Source organism: Balearica regulorum, chromosome 7, assembly GCF_011004875.1.
Source record: "Balearica regulorum gibbericeps isolate bBalReg1 chromosome 7, bBalReg1.pri, whole genome shotgun sequence".
NCBI lineage: Eukaryota > Metazoa > Chordata > Aves > Gruiformes > Gruidae > Balearica > Balearica regulorum.
In genome coordinates, this window is record NC_046190.1 from 16,864,108 (window position 1) to 16,881,736 (window position 17,629).

The 17,629-nt window shown below is 36.4% G+C and overlaps 1 protein-coding gene across 2 annotated transcripts in view; it reads left to right on the plus strand.

Moving 5' to 3' along the window:
• Positions 1–17,629, plus strand: part of ADGRA1 (adhesion G protein-coupled receptor A1) — a 284,157-nt gene that overhangs the window by 229,149 nt on the left and 37,379 nt on the right. For both annotated transcript variants that reach the window (XM_075758192.1, XM_075758193.1), the window contains 4 exons: positions 463–670; positions 1,607–1,815; positions 10,996–11,123; positions 12,040–12,163. In XM_075758192.1, coding sequence (XP_075614307.1) covers positions 463–670; positions 1,607–1,815; positions 10,996–11,123; positions 12,040–12,163 — 669 coding nt within the window. The remainder of the gene's footprint in view (positions 1–462; positions 671–1,606; positions 1,816–10,995; positions 11,124–12,039; positions 12,164–17,629) is intronic.

The following is a 17,629-nucleotide window of genomic DNA, read 5'->3' on the forward strand; positions in this document are numbered from 1 at the left end:
CATAAAATGTGCTGTTTACTGCATTTGCAGTTCTCTGCTGATGTAATTTTTTGTATTAATAAAATTATTTTTGTACTCTTTAAGTACCCTTTCGGAGAAATGTTTTAATGTAAGTTGTCTGATTCTGTTTTAAGTGAAGGAGAAAACCTGGTAGAGGTTGTCTCTTTAAATCAGATCTGCAGTGTTGATGGACCCTCTAGCAGGCACGGTAAGAACCATTCTCACCTCTGCAGCAGGGAGCTTGACCATATAGACTCTCACATTCAATCAAAACGTTTTCCCTTTTAATATGCACTGTACCAATCCTATTCCCATGGTTACGGCTCGTGCTTCTTTGGTTGCTTCCAGTCTGTTGGAAAAGGAAGGCAGCATACATTTCTTGTACAGGAGTTTAAAACATCATGAAAGCAACCCTGTTGTGATTTGCATTTTAAATGTTTCTTTTTTTTTCTCATTGTACAGAATGCTGTAGCAGTAGCTTCAGTTCATTTGCCACAGTCTGTCTTCACTCAGTCTTCAGCCTGGCAATCTGTTGATAACTCCACTTGCAAGCTACAGTTTATTGTCTTTCGGAATGGAAAACTCTTTCCTAGCACAGGAAACTCATCAAATCTTGCAGATGATGGGAAACGTAGGACGGTTGCCACACCAGCTGTTTTTGCTAAAATAGGTGAGGAGTTGTTATGCATTATTTCCTTTAATCTAAAAGCTATGGTATACTTGATTGTGTAAAGAATAGAGGAGTAGAGTATACAGTATGCTGAGAGGCTGGAAACGGTCTCTTTCTTTAGTAGAAATGTTTGCAGTTGTTCCTACCTGCATGTTTTTTATTCAAATTATCCTGCCAATAAATAAATGTACTTGCTGTATGACTAGAATGCTGATTTTGGACTACTGTTTGTTGACAGTGCTGTTACAGATGCTTGTTTCTTAAAGCACGGTGCTATAGGAAAGAATCTTGTTTTACTCTTTACAATTAAAATTGCAATGCTAACATCCTAGACACTGACAAAAATAAGGCTTTTGGAGCGGGAGTAGTGCCCTGTTGCATGTATCAATACTCACCAGTATACTTTCTGATACGATGGACGTAAAACAGGTGTTGTTAAAGGCTTTTGTCTAAATGTGATATATTGTATGTGCTGGTGAGTCATTACTTTGATTAATTATTCACACAGGCAATTTTACTAATTTTATTTGCTACTGAATAGTGCTCTCATTTCTATTAACATTTTTTAAATGTTTAAATGTGACTTTGAAAGTGCAGAATTGTCTCAGCTGTTAATCATACCGTGAAACTGAGCCGTTTCTGCAGTTACATAGGCAATAGTGTAACACTGGTCGTAACTAAAGAATCTGAAACAAAAAAAAATCTTTGTGAAGGATGATTAGATCATTTGGACACATTATGGCACTGGAATGTTCAAATTTATTTATACTATTGCAAAGTTTTCTGAATGTGAGCACTACCTTTGATTTTGACCATTAAGAGTGTATGTCTATTGCTTTTTCCCCAATAGTTTAGTGTATCTGATCTCTTTAGACAGCATTCATCAATAAAGGGTTTTCCACTCCATCTCTCTGATTCAGTTTGTTGCTTTTGCAGATGGGTGCAGTTTTGGAAACCTCACCAGCCCTCTTACTATAGGGTTGAGGCACTTTGCACGGGGTATAGACCCCATTGCAGCCTTCTGGGATTTTGACCTTCTAGATGGACATGGAGGCTGGTGGGGAGAAGGGTGCCACATAATTAGTTCTGCGGGCAATATTACCACCATTCAGAGTACACACTTCAGTAACTTTGCAGTGCTAATGGTAAGTATATGACTTAGCAAATATTCCTATATTTCTCTCTCTCTCTTTTGCCATACATATATGTTCTTTTTACGTTCATCTGCATCATTCTTACTTGTCAGCAACTGACCTTTTGTTTTCTATAATGTTTAGTATAAAACAGTCTTAAAGAAAGTTATTTAACTGCTAGTAAGTGAATAAAGCCGGTGGTCAGTTTTAATATCCAGAGACAGGCCTAATCAGAAATGACATTAAATTCAGTCTTACAAATGAAAGTTCCATCAAGGAACAATTAGCATGTAATGGTTATAAATTATAGGACAGGGTTTAAAAATGTATACTGCTGTGTGCTTTTACATCAGCATATCTCAGAGGCTGGTCTGCTTTTGTTCCTGCCCTGCACTGTGTTGATCATACTAATTAGTTGCAGGCATACCGCAATGTTGAATCATTTAATAAATGGAGAGGAATAACATCTTCTGCTCTTTTAAGTAAGGACAGTGCTGTCGTTGTTGATCCTCTAGGAGTCTTAGTATGTATACCAACGCTGATAGCCTTCTTAGGAAATTGCTGTTCGCGAAGAAAAATCTTTCTGTGCAGTGCTAACATATCAGCCTGCTTTGGTCTGCTCTCAGTCCCACTTACAGTTCCCATTGCAGTTGTTTAACTATCCTGCTTAACAGAAAGTTACCGTCGTGAAAGCAAAAATACTATGCATGCAGTAATGACCTGTTATTATTCAGGGAATAAAGGAAAGCAAACAAAAAATGAGAGCTTTCTAACGTATATAGGTGAGAAATGTTTGCACCATTAAAAATATTTATTCTAAATCAGTTGTAAAAGGATTAGCCAGATGTGTACTATTAATACCAGATTGATCTTGAATGCTGGTGCACGATTGCACTGTAGATGCTGCTTGTGTACATTACCAAAATGTTTATAGCTGAGTAAATAATGTATTGTGTGTATGTGTAAGGGACAGCAAACATAGGCGACAGGAATTGTGAGGACGTGTGCAGAGAATACCAATCTGCTGCTGTCAGATGGAGCCCAGATGGCAGCCAATCATAGCACAAGGCCGTGGCACCCATGAGTTAAATGCGGACATTATCGTCCACTTCCCAAGAACTGATTTCCCTCAGAGTTACTTGAACATTTTTTCACCCATTCCAGAATTGTTCAGTATTTAAGAGCTGTTCCTGAGATTTGACGATATCAAATACACCTCATTTTCTACAGCTTCCATGAGTTCTCTTTTTCCCCCCAGCCGCTTGTTTCCCCAAATCTGAAATGTAATTTTGCTTTGAGGATGCTTTTCTAAATTCATTAAAGTAAGTACCTGTTGACTTTGCAGGTGCCACACCCAAAATGGCTTCCTCCTCCTTCCACTGCTGGGTTCAGCCTGTGCTTCTTAAACTTTGGGTAGTTATTAAACATTAACTAGTTGCTTGCAAACAACCAATTTCATGGTTTCATTTTGTCTGCAAAAATCGTATACTGACATAAGGGCTAGAATTCATTTTTGGTTTGTAAAGACGAAGGCACATTTATCTCTGATAAGATGTAGCAGATTGGTTTTTCTACAACCGTAAAGGCAACTGAGGCACCTTTTACTGCAACTTGTGCATCTGGTATGTAATTTTGGTTTAGGTCTTGCATTTATTTTGTTATAGTAATTCAACTTTGCTTTTATTCCTGTGTGTATCTTCCATTTTTATCTGTGCAAGACAAAATAGAATCTTTGACTTGCCCTTGCTTTGCAATTGATGTGGTAGCAAACAATGTGCTATGTTCCTTAGCTTATGTTGTGCAGTCACTTTTAAGAAAAAAGATGCCTGACTTTAAGTCATGTTAATATATATGTATACATACACATAAATATGTCTTGCAACAGCCATCTTTTTAAACAGCTATTGGAAAACTTTTGTAGCTTTGTTATGCGCAATAATTTTCATTCAGGTGTTATTTCTTAATCAGTGTTTTGTGGCATGAAGTCAGGGATTGTTTTATTTCATAGAGACTACGCTTTTCTGGGCAGTTCAATTCTCATACGAGAAATGAAAAATGTTTCATTTTTCTGCTTAGCTATTTATAATATAAACAATATAAAATGCCTGTGTATCTTCTTAATTCACACCTGAGTGCCTAATATATTTTAAAATACTAGCAAACCAACAGCAAATTCAAAATAGCTAGCATATAGTATGTAGCCAATGAAATTAGCTACAATATCATGATACATGTTATTCATCTATAATTCTCTAATCTATTAAACCATAAAAATTCATAATTGATTATTATGTTTTGGGGTAATAGCAGAAAACTAAAGTAGCATCTGTAAACTGAAGAGCAGCAATAAAGCAACACTGATGGAGGTTTACACTACCATCAGAATAATGTGTATCTTGCTGTAGAACAAGATGAAATAGAAGTCTCAGTCCATTTTATAGCTAGTACAGCACATACTCTGATTTGTCATCTTTTTAAATAGTAAGACAATGTTCCCTGAACTGCTTTTTTAAAAGTTGTTTCTGCCTATGGAACCGTAAGAGGGTTAAAATAAAGAATTCATAGTCCTTTTTTAGAAAGGCAGTAATCAAGGTTTTATCAACTATGATTGATAATTAATAAGCATGAGCATACTTCAAGTGAGAGGATTCATGTAGAGCCATTTCATTTCTCTCTGTGACAGTTGTTCAAGTGATGTCAATGAGACAGATAGTACAGTTTGGAGGTTGGGCCGGAAAGGAGGTACAAGCTCCTTCCCTCACACTGCTCTCATGCTCTCACTCTGAGCTGGGTTGGGCCAGTGGATGGAAGCGAAAGAGTAGTGTCAGACATAATACAGCATTATCTTTTTCTGATCAGTTTTTGAATGGTACTTCCCTAGGGGTGAGAGTAACATGCTGTGAACTAAACTCCCGAGTTATATTCCTGCCTTTCCCTATATCTACTGTCTGTTTAGACCAGTCCCCTATTTTGTCTTTTCTTCTGTTATCTGTAGGAGGAAGAGAGATGGTCACACTTTAGCTTCTTCCGGAGGTGGCCAAAGTCCTCCAGGGTCTTGAACTATGAACCTCCACAATATGATTCTCTGTTTTAGAGTAAAATTATGAACTTAATATATTCTGAAGCTTTGGTATATCTAAGTATTTGTTCTACAAATTCCTTTGTGAATTGAGCTGTATATCAATATTTTAATTTTTCAAGACAATGTTAGTGTATGTTATGACCAATCTAGTGCCCTGTAGGCATAGTATAGATGAATAAAAACTCTTCAGGAGATAACAAAAATATCCAACAGCAATGCTGCATTTCAAAATTTGCTGAATACGTTTTGACATACGTTGTCCTTTGTTCTTCCTTTCATTTTTCTTACAACAGAATGGCAATTCAATAGTGATGGATATTACTGTAATTGTATACAGCATTTCCTTTTCCACCTCAGACTGCTTGTCAATAGTAATATCTTCAAATCTGCCAAATAAACACAAGTAAAATTCTTAAATCAAAGCATGCTACTTCTCGATTAACTTAAAATGGATTAATAATTATTGTTAGCATTTTTAATTTTAATCCTGAAGATAGGTTAAATGAACATAAAATCATAAACAGCTCCTTTCCTGTTTTGTTGCAATGTATCTCATTATTCCAAACAAAATAGGTGAGGTTTTTTGTTGGATTTTTTTTTTTTTTTTGTGAGTGTAAGGAATCATTACTTGCAAAAGTAGTATACATTCAGTGGATGGCTATTTGAGATAATTAGGGCTGAGGAGATTGAGCTGACAAAAATCAAGCAAATTTGAAACTATTCTGGAAGCAAACTTTGGAAAACTGTGTGAATCAGAAATTGAGGAGAGGCAAGATACTAGGAATGGATCTTGCTAAGAGTTAACAGGATTTTTCTCCTGTTGTTTTACAAGCATTCCCTGAATCTTTTAAATCTTTCCAAATTGGTAGGCTCACAGTACCACAAAAGCTATGTTTTCAATATTTTCAGTGTGACTGGAGACAATTGTAGAATTTCTTAGGACTATTCATGAAGTTCAGTTCTGAAAACAGTCTTCTAAACTTCCATGTTTCAGGTCTTCTCCAAATTAAACAGCTTGTCTACGCCTTTTGAGAAATTAATTCATGAGTTGGGGAATTATTACAGAGATGTCATTTAGAAGGTTGACATAATTACAGTATTTGACATTTTCCCCATAGAGAACACAAGGTTTTCTCATAACAGGCTGTGGAAATGTGGTTCAGTACTTTGAAAAATCAGGCTGCTTACAAAGAGAGGTTTAAGAATTAACTTCTCTTTTGTGTGTGTTTAAACACCTACTTTTACACTGGAAGAATATAACTCAGCAGGCTTTAAGCACCAAAGACTATGAAAGTGATCCAGAAAGTTTACCAGCTATCTGCGAAATTAACATTTGGTGTAGTGGGAACTGCAAAATTCCCTGGAATTCAAGTCCTCTGCATGTACATAGATGCAAGGTTGCATTTTTCAGAACATTCAGGAATGTGCCAATCTTTTGCATAAAGCCTTGGAGTTAGAATACTCATAAGAGCAAGAGCTGGCTTTTATTCCTTTCTCCTTGGATTACATCTACTTTTTATTAAATTATACTTAATAACATGTTATTTTCTCTGTAAAATGCATAAACTGGCTTGGTACTGGGGACAAAAATCCAGGCTTATCTCCTTCAAAATGCACTAACTTTATAACAAATCAAGCCTCTGGCTCAAACTCTTTCTTTCTATTTGCTCTTGCTTTCTGTTGGCTTAATGGATCTTGCATTCTTGGTGGTGCAGCTTCAACCACAGTGTAAAGAGATCCAGACTATAAAGGAGCTCATTAAAATGGTCCAACTTTTGAGAAATGGGAGATGTAAGTTAAAGACCTAGAATCTAGATCTTGAGCTATCTTATTGTCTTTATGGTTTCTACTGGACTCCTTCCAATTTGTCAATGTCTTTCTTGGACTAAAGTGCCCCAAACTGGACACACTAGTCAAGATTTGGTCTCACAAGTGGTGAATAGAAGGGAAGAACCACTTCCCTCAGCGTGCTGCCTGCATTCTTGCTAATATGGCCCAATATACGGTTCACCTTATGTGTCACAAGGGCTCACCACTGGCTTGCTTTCAGTTTATTGTCCACCAGGACCCTCTGATCCTTTGCTGCAAAGCTTCTTTCCAGTCAGTTGTCCCCCAGCCTGGGTTACTGTCAGGGTTACTCTGTCCCAGAGACAGGAAACTTTTTATTTCTCTTCATTGAACTTCATGAGGTTCCTGTAAGCCTGTTCCTCCAGCCTGTTGGGATCTTGCCAAATGGCAGTCCTGCCCTCCAGCACATCAACTGCTCCCGTCAGTGTGCATTGCAGTGTTTTCAGCTCTCCAGAGAGACCCAACTCTATGGATAATTTCAATATTTTGGTGCTCCTAAACGTCCTAGTATTTGGCACCTAGTTTTTAAGTTTTAAGTAGGAGGAATCTAAATACAAATAGGAATCTAAATCTTACCGTAACGAATTGTTCAAATGCACTCGTTTTTCTAAGACTCTGTGGCCCTTGGATACCACTTCCTTGGAGAAGACAGTTTCAGGTGTCCTGCTTTAAATACAGAAACCAGTTAGACTACACTTTCTAAAGTCATACTATTACAGGCAATATATTAAAAATAAATGTTTAATTTGCCAGTATAAGCTGGTGGATTACAAAAATTTACAACACAAACTAGATTGTTTTTAGCAGCGGTGATTTTGTGAAAGTACCCGGTATTTAGTATTAGTGCACTGTATCTTCCCCTCAGCTTTCTCAGCATCTGCTACTAGATGTCTCAGGGCTGCCTTTGGTATGTAACTTGTCTATACCTCTTTATGCTTTCACATTGAGTTTTACCTGATCAGTGTAGATGTGTTTGTTTCAGTCAATTTTTGGAATGAAGTCTCAAGTAAAAGTGAAACAGTCCCATTTGCACTCTGATGTTTTTATAATTCTGATTGTTGGACAAAATAGCTGATAAATAGTCTTTTCTGTCACTAATTTACATCACTAATTTCTATTATATGCTATGGTGGCATTTACGGCTGAAAGAAGCTGGTTTCACACCTTCTTAGAAGGGTGAATGAACGATAATTTCTCATTAGACAACATTTATTGGCCTTGTAGTTGTAGACAGTAGTTTGTAATGGTCAAAGTCTTGTGTGTCTTCATTTTCCTGTAGGTATTCCTGCCATTTTTCAATATCATCATCATTTGAATCCTCTCTAGAAAATAAAATCAAACTTACCTTTTTAAAATGTAACATAAAATTATGCTGCTTTGCGTACAGCATGAAAAAAAAAACTTTGTTTTCTGCATGCTGTCCCCCCAGAGGATTACTCAGGGGAAGTTGACAGATCAATAAGGTTTAATTATCATCAAAAAGCAGACAAGATAAATTTGTTATGTATCTATAATGAAATCACTTTTCAATACACAAAACTCTTAAAAAAGGATATTCTACGTTGGCAATAATGCATTATGATACTGAAAAGTTTTACCACTTATTTACTGTACAAGATTAGAGAAGAGATAATAATAAAAATTCAATGTTTTAAAATGGAATTAGCTTTAAGATGCTGATTTGTTCTTGATTCTTCTGCAGACAAAATGGCTGTATTCCTGTAGGACACATGACATTTGCTTTTATACTGATGTTCAAACATAGTGATTAATTGATCCTTGCATTTACACTATTACAAGCTAGTTCTTTAGTATACTGAATGATGCCACCTCAAGTAAAATCACTTTCATTTGTTACTACATAAATGTGTAAATTCACTGTTTCCTTTCTCACAACTTTGAAAAAAATACCCTGAAAAGTTAACAGAAATATCCAAGATATTTATTTTTTCAAATAACTGCACTGTTACTACTATATTAGTTACAGTAACAGTTTTCTTAATGCACAGAGCTGAAGCACATGTATACATAAAATTATGACAAAATGTACTATTGGTATACCAAAATATGATTATATCAGTAAGAGCAAGAGGTAAATATTTTATCATTTTTGGCAAAGTATTTCTATTTAAATTGTCCAGTATTTACATTACTACTCTAGTAATATGAGCCAAAATTGTACTGAACATTTCTAGTAAATAATAGTCTATCTCAAAAAATTCACTCTGTGAAAGAATTAATGGGGAGATGATGCAAATAAAAACATGACAGAAAAGATGGTAAAAAAAAAAAAAAGGGTGTTTGAGTGGCGATTCAGTGGCAGTTCTGAGCCAATAGACTTTAAAAGAATTATTTGAAATTTGTGAATTCAGTATATCCTGAATGTATATTCATGTACCCTAAAAAATGCACCAAAATCAAGAGAAGGCCTCAAGAGCATAGGTCTGTCACATTAAAAAGCTACCACATCAAAAACCAGAGTTCTTTTCCTCTTTTATTCCACTTGTGGTTGAGGGGAGTGTAGCAAGAGATGTTAGGAGACAGCATAAGAGGACGTTTGTGACAAGTGACTCCACCTCTGACTTTGAGTGAGGTGAACTGGGCAGGGCTGAGAGAGGACTTGTGTGTGGGACAAGCAGTGACTGAGCAGATTTAAATGAGGTATGCATGCACGCTGAGGAAACACTGAAGATAAATGGGATGTGATGACGTATATTTGCCATCTTGTTCATACGTTGTTTGTTTGTTTTGACGGTCTTTTTTTATATATGTTGTAAGCTGCTCTGGTTTAGAATGGACTTTAATATGCATCCAGAGCAACTGGTACAATCAATCTTAGAACCTTTAAAGCTGGTATGAAGAAAATAATAACTGCTAGGGCATCTGTAAGGACCTTTCTGGAAGGTAAACAGAACAGTACCTTTTCCTCTGATTTAATAATTGCATATACTCATGAACATTAGCTGCTTGTACATGGACAAGTTCATATACATAACTAATGGTGCTGGAAATCAGCTCTCTGCATGCAAGTGCGATTAAAAAATGTATTAGCCATTACAGTCCCAGTCTCCAAAGGGGAGATTTCACCTCAGGAAAATAATGTATTGAATCGTCTTCCAAATAATGTATTGAACCTAAAACTGACAAATAAGAAAAAAGTCTTTTAAATGTATGTCAGTATTTTCAGTGTTAGAGTTTGCTGGACTGTCATATGCAGTACTTTTTCAGATTTGGGCTTTTTCTGTGCTAGGATGTGTATTCATTTTTGTGTGCACAGTTGGTTCCACTGCACATGGAAACTGGCATGTAGATGACACTTTAGTTGTACTCAGGTGAGAGTTTGTGTGTCTAATTTATAGTGCTTGTTTGCAGAAATGTAGTGCCACAAACAGATGTGGCTTAATGTATGACAATGTATGTGGCTAATGTTTGGTTTAATTCAGATAGTCTGAAGACATACTGTTTTCTGTAATGGGCTCTTTTTGCTTTCCATCCCTCACAACTGCAGATTTATCTCTCCTGTTATTTCTTACTTGTGAGATCCAGTAATTTAGAATAGGAATTTGAAATGGTTAATTTTACAAATATATTTATAGTTTTTCAATATATTTTTCATGAAGAATTGTGCCAGTAGGCACTAGTAGGTCTGAAATGAATGCACAGATCTTTACTCTGCTGTTAATATAGCTGTCAAGCTGCTTTTGAATTGATACAGGTAGTAGAGTATTTGAAGCTAAATGTGAAGGTCACTGGGTCAGAGGAGGTGTATCAACTAGGAATTGTATTTGAATATAGAAGTGAGAGTCAGTCCATATTTTGGGTGTATTCTCATGGCTTTTGTTTCTTTGAGTGGTTCTTCTGCAGCCATATATATGCCATTTAAAGACCTTTATGGTAATTTGATATTTTGTACTTAATATCCTAGTAAAATACACACATAAAGTTCATGTTATCAGAAGGAAGAGATATTGCTAATACCTGGAAAATGTAATATTCTGTGTATTTTTCAGACCTTTTTTTTTTCTAATTAGGATATGTCTGCTTGTACAAAAGGTTAATTTCTGTCTTGCAAAGTGTATGCAGATGAGTAAAGAGCAATCTAATGTTATTGTAAATTCATGAACTATATCTACATAAAAAGTTATTCATCTTATTTTCCTGCTCTTGAAAGGGAACAGCTAGAAATGACAGGACATATTGAAATGAAATCTGAAAGTTTTACACATGCCTAACAATGTTAAGTCATTTTGCTTTCTCCATAGGATTTTAAGACAGTGCTGTCTTTCCCCCAGTACCCAGGGGAGTTTCTGCACCCTGTGGTATATGCATGTACTGCAGTTATGTTGTTGTGCCTGTTTGCTTCCATTATCACCTACATTGTCCATCACAGGTAAGAACTCAATTTTAAGCACTTGTGTTGAATTGGCAGCATTACGCTGAGGTACTTCAATTTTTCTAACCCTCACTGAAAAGATAAATTAAAATGATCTGAATTACTCTTGGATAGTAATATCAGCAATGTGATTTGCACCAGAGAAATAATAATTAAAAAAAGGTTATGTCAACCTTTTTCAAGCTGTTCCCAACCTGTATCCTTCCTGAGACGTATGTCTAAATGGTCTACACACTGTTCCTAAGATTTTTAACTTGACAATTCAATATAAAACCACAGGCACTATCAAATTGCTTTCTGGCAAATTCCAGTCGAGCAATACTTTGGACAGCTGCACTGGCACTATTGGCTTCTAATACTAAGTTTGGTTGAAAGACTGGTAACTATCATTGGATAAAAGAAACTTTCTTTGACTTCTAAATCTTCTTGGTTTTAGAAAACTTGTGTCCTTTATATGAAAGATTTATCTAAATGCCATTTTAACTACATAATTCTGTTAAATGCCATTAGCAATTTAAAAGAGTGGGAATGTATTGTACTGTAGAAGCTGCTAAATATTAATTAAGTGACCTGAATGCAATGACTTCTGATTTTCAGCTTCCGTTTAATCCTTTAGAGATGTCTTGTTAAAGTTCTGCATATCTGAAGCTATGCAATGCTTTTATTACTCTAAATGCCTGATTTGATGGAGGAGACCCTTTTCAGTAGACTCTACAATTTTTACCATTGATTTTACCTTTTTACCATTGATTTCAATGCTGTATAAATCAGACTCTGTCCTATAGGTAGATTGCTAAGTAGGTTTTCAAGAATCAGAGAATTTAATTCTATCATATTAAGCATTTTCTCCAAATTGTAATTTTCATAATAGATATGCTGGGGTTTTTAATTTTACAATGTGATTTTTCAACAGCACAATCCGAATAAGTAGAAAAGGATGGCACATGCTTCTCAACTTTTGTTTCCATACTGCTCTTACGTTTGCTGTTTTTGCTGGTGGAATCAATCGCATTAAATACCCAATTATATGTCAAGCTGTAAGTATCTGCCTTAGTAATTCTTACTAATAGAATGAAAACCTAAAACTGTATCTTTTAACATAATATTGATTGTTCTCTTTCTTTTCATATATTGTTCTTGGATCTTAAGTTCTTCAGAATAAGGCATCATTATAAGCATGTCTTTTAAAGGCCAGCACTGGGAGTGTTCAACGTTTGGTTGTCACCTGAGTTTGAGAGAGGCTGACCAATGCATTAACTTCTCTGCAGAAATCAGATTTCCTTATTTTAAAAAAATCTCTGATAATCATAATATTTCTGTGCTACAGGATAGTTGAAAAATATGATTCCCAAATATTTCGGTCCTTTCTGATCTTTGAATTGAATGTGTGGAACTAAAGTCACGGCTGCTCTTTTGTAATACGTATACCATTTGCCTGAGGGTGGCTTCACTGGGTGATCCCTAAATATACACTTTGGCAGCTTAATGTTTATAGTATGATTATGTATTTTAATTACGATTCAAACTAAAGAGACAAAGCAGACTGGTACATTTGTAATTTATGGACCCCTGTTTGCACTGCTGGACTACTTCACACCTCTTGCTTCATCCTTTCCAGGTGTATAGTGCCGCAGGATGCACAGAGAGGGCATGGCTGCAGCTGCTCTGAGTAAAGAGGCTGAGTCTGTACAGTGCATAAAGACAGTAATTTCAGTCATCTTCTGTAATGCCTCATGAGGGCTTGTTGCAATTTGTTTGACAAATATTTCTTTCTCTTGGATTTTGTAGAAGTGCCACAGATCTCATGAATGTTATTGGTATTTGCCTGTATTAAAGCACTTTATTAAGCCAACATTCTGCCAGATATTTTGCCTGTCACTGATCTGGTTCTTCTGATTGGCTTGAATGGGTGTAAACAGCAAGAGTCACCAGCCAACAGCAGACCCACTGCAAAACTTGCACATCTAGTGTAAGACTTATCACTCTAATTTTCAGTGAGATGCTTTGGTAGCCTTTTGTGTATACTTGTGCATGACCATCAATAAACAGCACATGTGGATTTGTCAGCATCTGTAACATTCTACGTGCAAAGTCTACCTACATATATTATACGGTATTCATTTAAATGACACATTTGTTCACTAGAGTATTCTGAGATAAATATCACACAATATCTAGTGTATTGTGTCATAATTAATCTGTAAGTTCTAGCAAATTGAAATATCACATACCATTGTCTTTATCTGTAGTATGCAAGTGAGGGTAGCAGATTACTTTGTAGGGCAGCCATGGCCATGCAATTACATGATCACAAATGACCATCTGTTGTTACAATAATTGTCTGGTTATTTACTTTGCAAATTGCATCGTAACAATGCAGTATTAACAGCGATAATGAAAAATTGATTGAGATGAATGAGTTATTAATAATCTGTTATGAGTAATACATAAACTACAGGGGTATCTTCATAAAATGCATTATCAGTAACAGCTGTTTCTTGCTATGGTATAGGGCCAAATCCTGAGCTGCTGAGAAACATGCACACTTAGAGAAACTGAATGGCTCTGTTCACATATGCCTTCTATCAGTTTCATAAACTTAATTATTTATCTAACACCAGGCTACATCAACAGACAATATTATAGCCAGTTAAAATATAGGAAAGACACAGGGCACATAAGACACACACAGTCTTCTGGTTTCTGGTAGAAATTGTCTGATGCAATTAGGTAGGTTAACAGATGCAACAGTCCAAGCAATCTAAGACAAGACTCCTATAGCTAGTAACAGAGACTGAACAAATGTTCATTCCCAGAACACTACCCCACCACAGACCCTTTCTTGCCTGCTGACAGCAATGTTTTTCAAAATTCTGTGAGTCCCAGTGCTTGTTGTCTCCTGTGATAAACCTGAGAGGATTACTTTGTGAATTAATGTTCAGGGTGCCAAAGCTAGGAGGCAGGGAGGTCAGACCTACTAATGGATTCCTCAGAAGCTCACATATTTGAGCATTTCCAATAGCTTCCGTAAGCAATGGTGGGGTAGACAGCACTCCTTTTTTTCCTGCATGTGGAATATAGCAATTCTTTAAATCATTCAGCCTAATGAAAGGTATATTTATATCGCTGTTTTGGGCTTATGTGTCCTTCAAGTCTAAGTTTTGTCTCTCCTTCTTTTTCTTCTTTTTTTTTTTTTTTCAGTTCTGGAAAAAAATGATATTAGAGTTTTAAAATATATTTGTGAAAATAATAGTCCTTCAAGCAGCATTAAGAGATTAGTTATTCTCTCTGTGTGTAACACCGTCAATGTTGCTATAGCACAGATATCTTTCCATCTGCTATAATTCAAAACACAACTTCACCTTGCAGCAATGTAATTTGCACTTTTTATTTCCTGAGTGCACAGGGGAAGATTCCAAGTGCAAGCATTTTCTATCCTAATCACCGGAATGTGGTGTCAAAGCTATTGCACCTCCACCTTTCTTATTGTAATTATCCCTGAAACTTTCACACCAATTTCACTGCAACATCCTTACCCAAATGAAATAATAGACTGAGTTAATTTTTGTCCTTCATAATTAACCAAAAAGAGTAGTTCTAAAATAACTTCATTTGGATCACCTTCTCCCTATAAATGAGGTGTCCCAGACTAATTTTAAGCAGCAGGAATGAATGCTATGGAAATGGACCCATTTTCTGTGATAGATAGCTGGAAGAACCTTCATATCCCCTTGAAGAAAAAGTAATTACACAAAAAAATATGTTTTCAGAGACGGTAAGATATTTATTTTTATCTGGAATCTAAAAATCTAAAATTCACTTTTAATCCTGCATACCTATTTCAGAGAGGATTTTGTATAGACAGTCTCACGTATGTGCTATGCAGTCTTTATGATTTATAAAGAAAATTACGTTAGAGTGCTGGTCTGGAAGAGTTGATTGCTTCTTCACAGGTTTTCTACAGACTGTTTAGATTACCCACAAATCTGGTTCTGGGTGTCACTGAATGCTGGCTGTTGATGTAGGATCCAGAGTCTTGAGTTTATAGCAAAATCTTGCATGGGAGGCAAAAGTTGTGTTAGAACAGCAGAATGGGATTAATCAGAGCCAGTACAGTGGCCAGAAAGGTGCTTGAACCAATCAGTGGATGACGTTGTCAGCCCCTTCCATCTTCCAGAGTTAGGGTCTCAGATTACTTTTTTTCAAAGGGCAGAAGAAGTCTTATTCCTTTCATGTATGGAATGAGATGGAAGGAGACACAACTGTAGCTGGATCACTCCCCATTGATTCTGTACCCTCAGTCTGAGAGATTTCAATCTCTTAGTCCCTACTTTCCAGGAGAGCACAATAGCCATGAGGCTATGGATGCTAGAGGATGAAACTGTCAGTTCAGCATGTTGAAGCATAAAGGCTTGGTGGCACAAGATTCAGGAGACAGAAAAATTAGGGAGTGAAACAGAATCATAATTTTTTATCCTAGTGGCCAGTCACTGAGTGGCATGATCACTTTCGTCACATCTCTGAGACCCTCCTATATGGTTTATCAAATAAAAGCTTCCATGTAAAATTTGGCAAGGCTCAGATCTTCCTTCTCCCTGATAAGTGTCATATGTGAAGCTGCTTGTGAATTCCTTTCTGTAGGGCAGTAAATCTTCATCAGAAAGAACAGGCAAAGCCTGTTCCATACTAGCCAGTAGCCTAGAAGTTAGAATACTACCCTTGGAAGTCCGAAATTTGGATTTGAGTCCTGTTAAACTAAAGAGGTCCTAGAGCTATGCGCCACATCTCAAGTAGGAGCTGTAGATACAAGAATATTATATAAAGAGGAGGAAAAGAGCAGTTCCTTCTGCTCTAGCTAATTGTGGGGGTTTTGTTTGTTTGTGGTTTGTTTGGTTGTGGGTTTGTTTTTGGTTTTTTTGAGGAATGAGTGTAAAATTAATATACTGTCATCAAGTTTGCCAGTTAGGATGTCTCAAGTGAAGAATGCTATTTAAGAGCTCTTGAGTGATCTTTGGTGAGAAAAGTGCTGCATTCAGCTCTGCTGAGACAGGAACAGAGCTAGTCATATGCATGAGCAAGACTTTAGGTGGCTGGAAACTTTACTAGCAGCAACCTATGACAGAAAAGACTTTGCACACTATGGAATTAGATGTGCATGCTGGAAATTGTCCTTCCTGGTCTCAAGTACCTGATTTGTTGGTCTCAACTTCTTGCTCTAAATTTTCTACCTGTGAAGGGAGCACATGGTTATTCTAGGGCTAAAAGTTTTAAGATCACGAAATAGTCACATCCAGTGGTGTTATAGACTACAGAGAAATTACTGAATCCCTTCATCTCACTGAGAATAATCACCTTCAGTGCAGGATTTTTTTTTAATAGTTTAATGAGAATGTCAGTACATGTCCATAGCCGCCTCTAAATAGAATTGGCTGAAGGACAATCTTATCTGAAGTATGATTACAATTGGGGAAAAAAAAGAAATGATATTAAAAACTAGGGGAAAATAAAGCAATTTGTTTGCAAGTTAAAGCTGATCAAGAGAGCTTTTTGTGCCAAAATGCTTTGCATAAATGTGTATTCTGGTCATTACCATGGTAACTGCATGGTGTAGAACTTAAGTTACCTCTGAGGTTCTGAAATTTATTGAAGGAGCACATACAGACAGCATTTTCTTACTGTAGAAGAGCATAATCTTCTATTCAGTAGGCTGGTGCTTATTCCCAAAGATAAGAGTTCTAAGAACACAGGACATGGAAAAAATGGGTTCAAGGAAACAAGAAAATTTTCACCATATAACTGCAGTTCTTAAATAGCTTTAGGTGCAATGCTGTCTTCAATGTGTATGTCCTGACAGTTCTTTCTGTACCATTTGTCCTGTCAGTGAAAAACCTTCTTACAAATAAGGGTCATCACTTTAATGTATTCAGTCATAATCCTTTGTTCTGTGTGGAAAACTTGACCCTTCCCACACAATTTTATGTAAAATACAGAAGTTCTACTTATAGTGAAAATAATTTTAAGTGAACACTTAGGTATTTAATTTGTATCTATTTATTTGCCTCTTAAGCTTTGCAGAGACACAAATCCAGTAACAAGATATACATAGACAAATCTGTACCCTGGACCTTCAGTGCATAAACTTAAGGTTTACGTTTGCTAATAAAGTGAGAGGTTACTGAACAAAACTGTCTTTGTCTTGTTCCCCTTCTGTTGAGCCTTGTCTTCCCCTTTCACGTCATGAGCTGATATCTTGTGTATTTCTAGCATAGGGCTCAGATGTCTTCCTAGCTGAAGAGATCTAGAAAGAGGTGGTCTCACTGAAGGGGACAAAGGGCATTCAGCCACAGCCCCTAATTGTAACAGTGAGGAAAATGCATCTCCATGGCATGACTGATGTCGGTGTGGAGATACGGGGAAGGAAGAGGCAGAGATCAAAGCCCACCGCTTTGAAACACTGAATTTTAAAGATGATGCATGACAAGCATTTCTTTACTAATTATTAT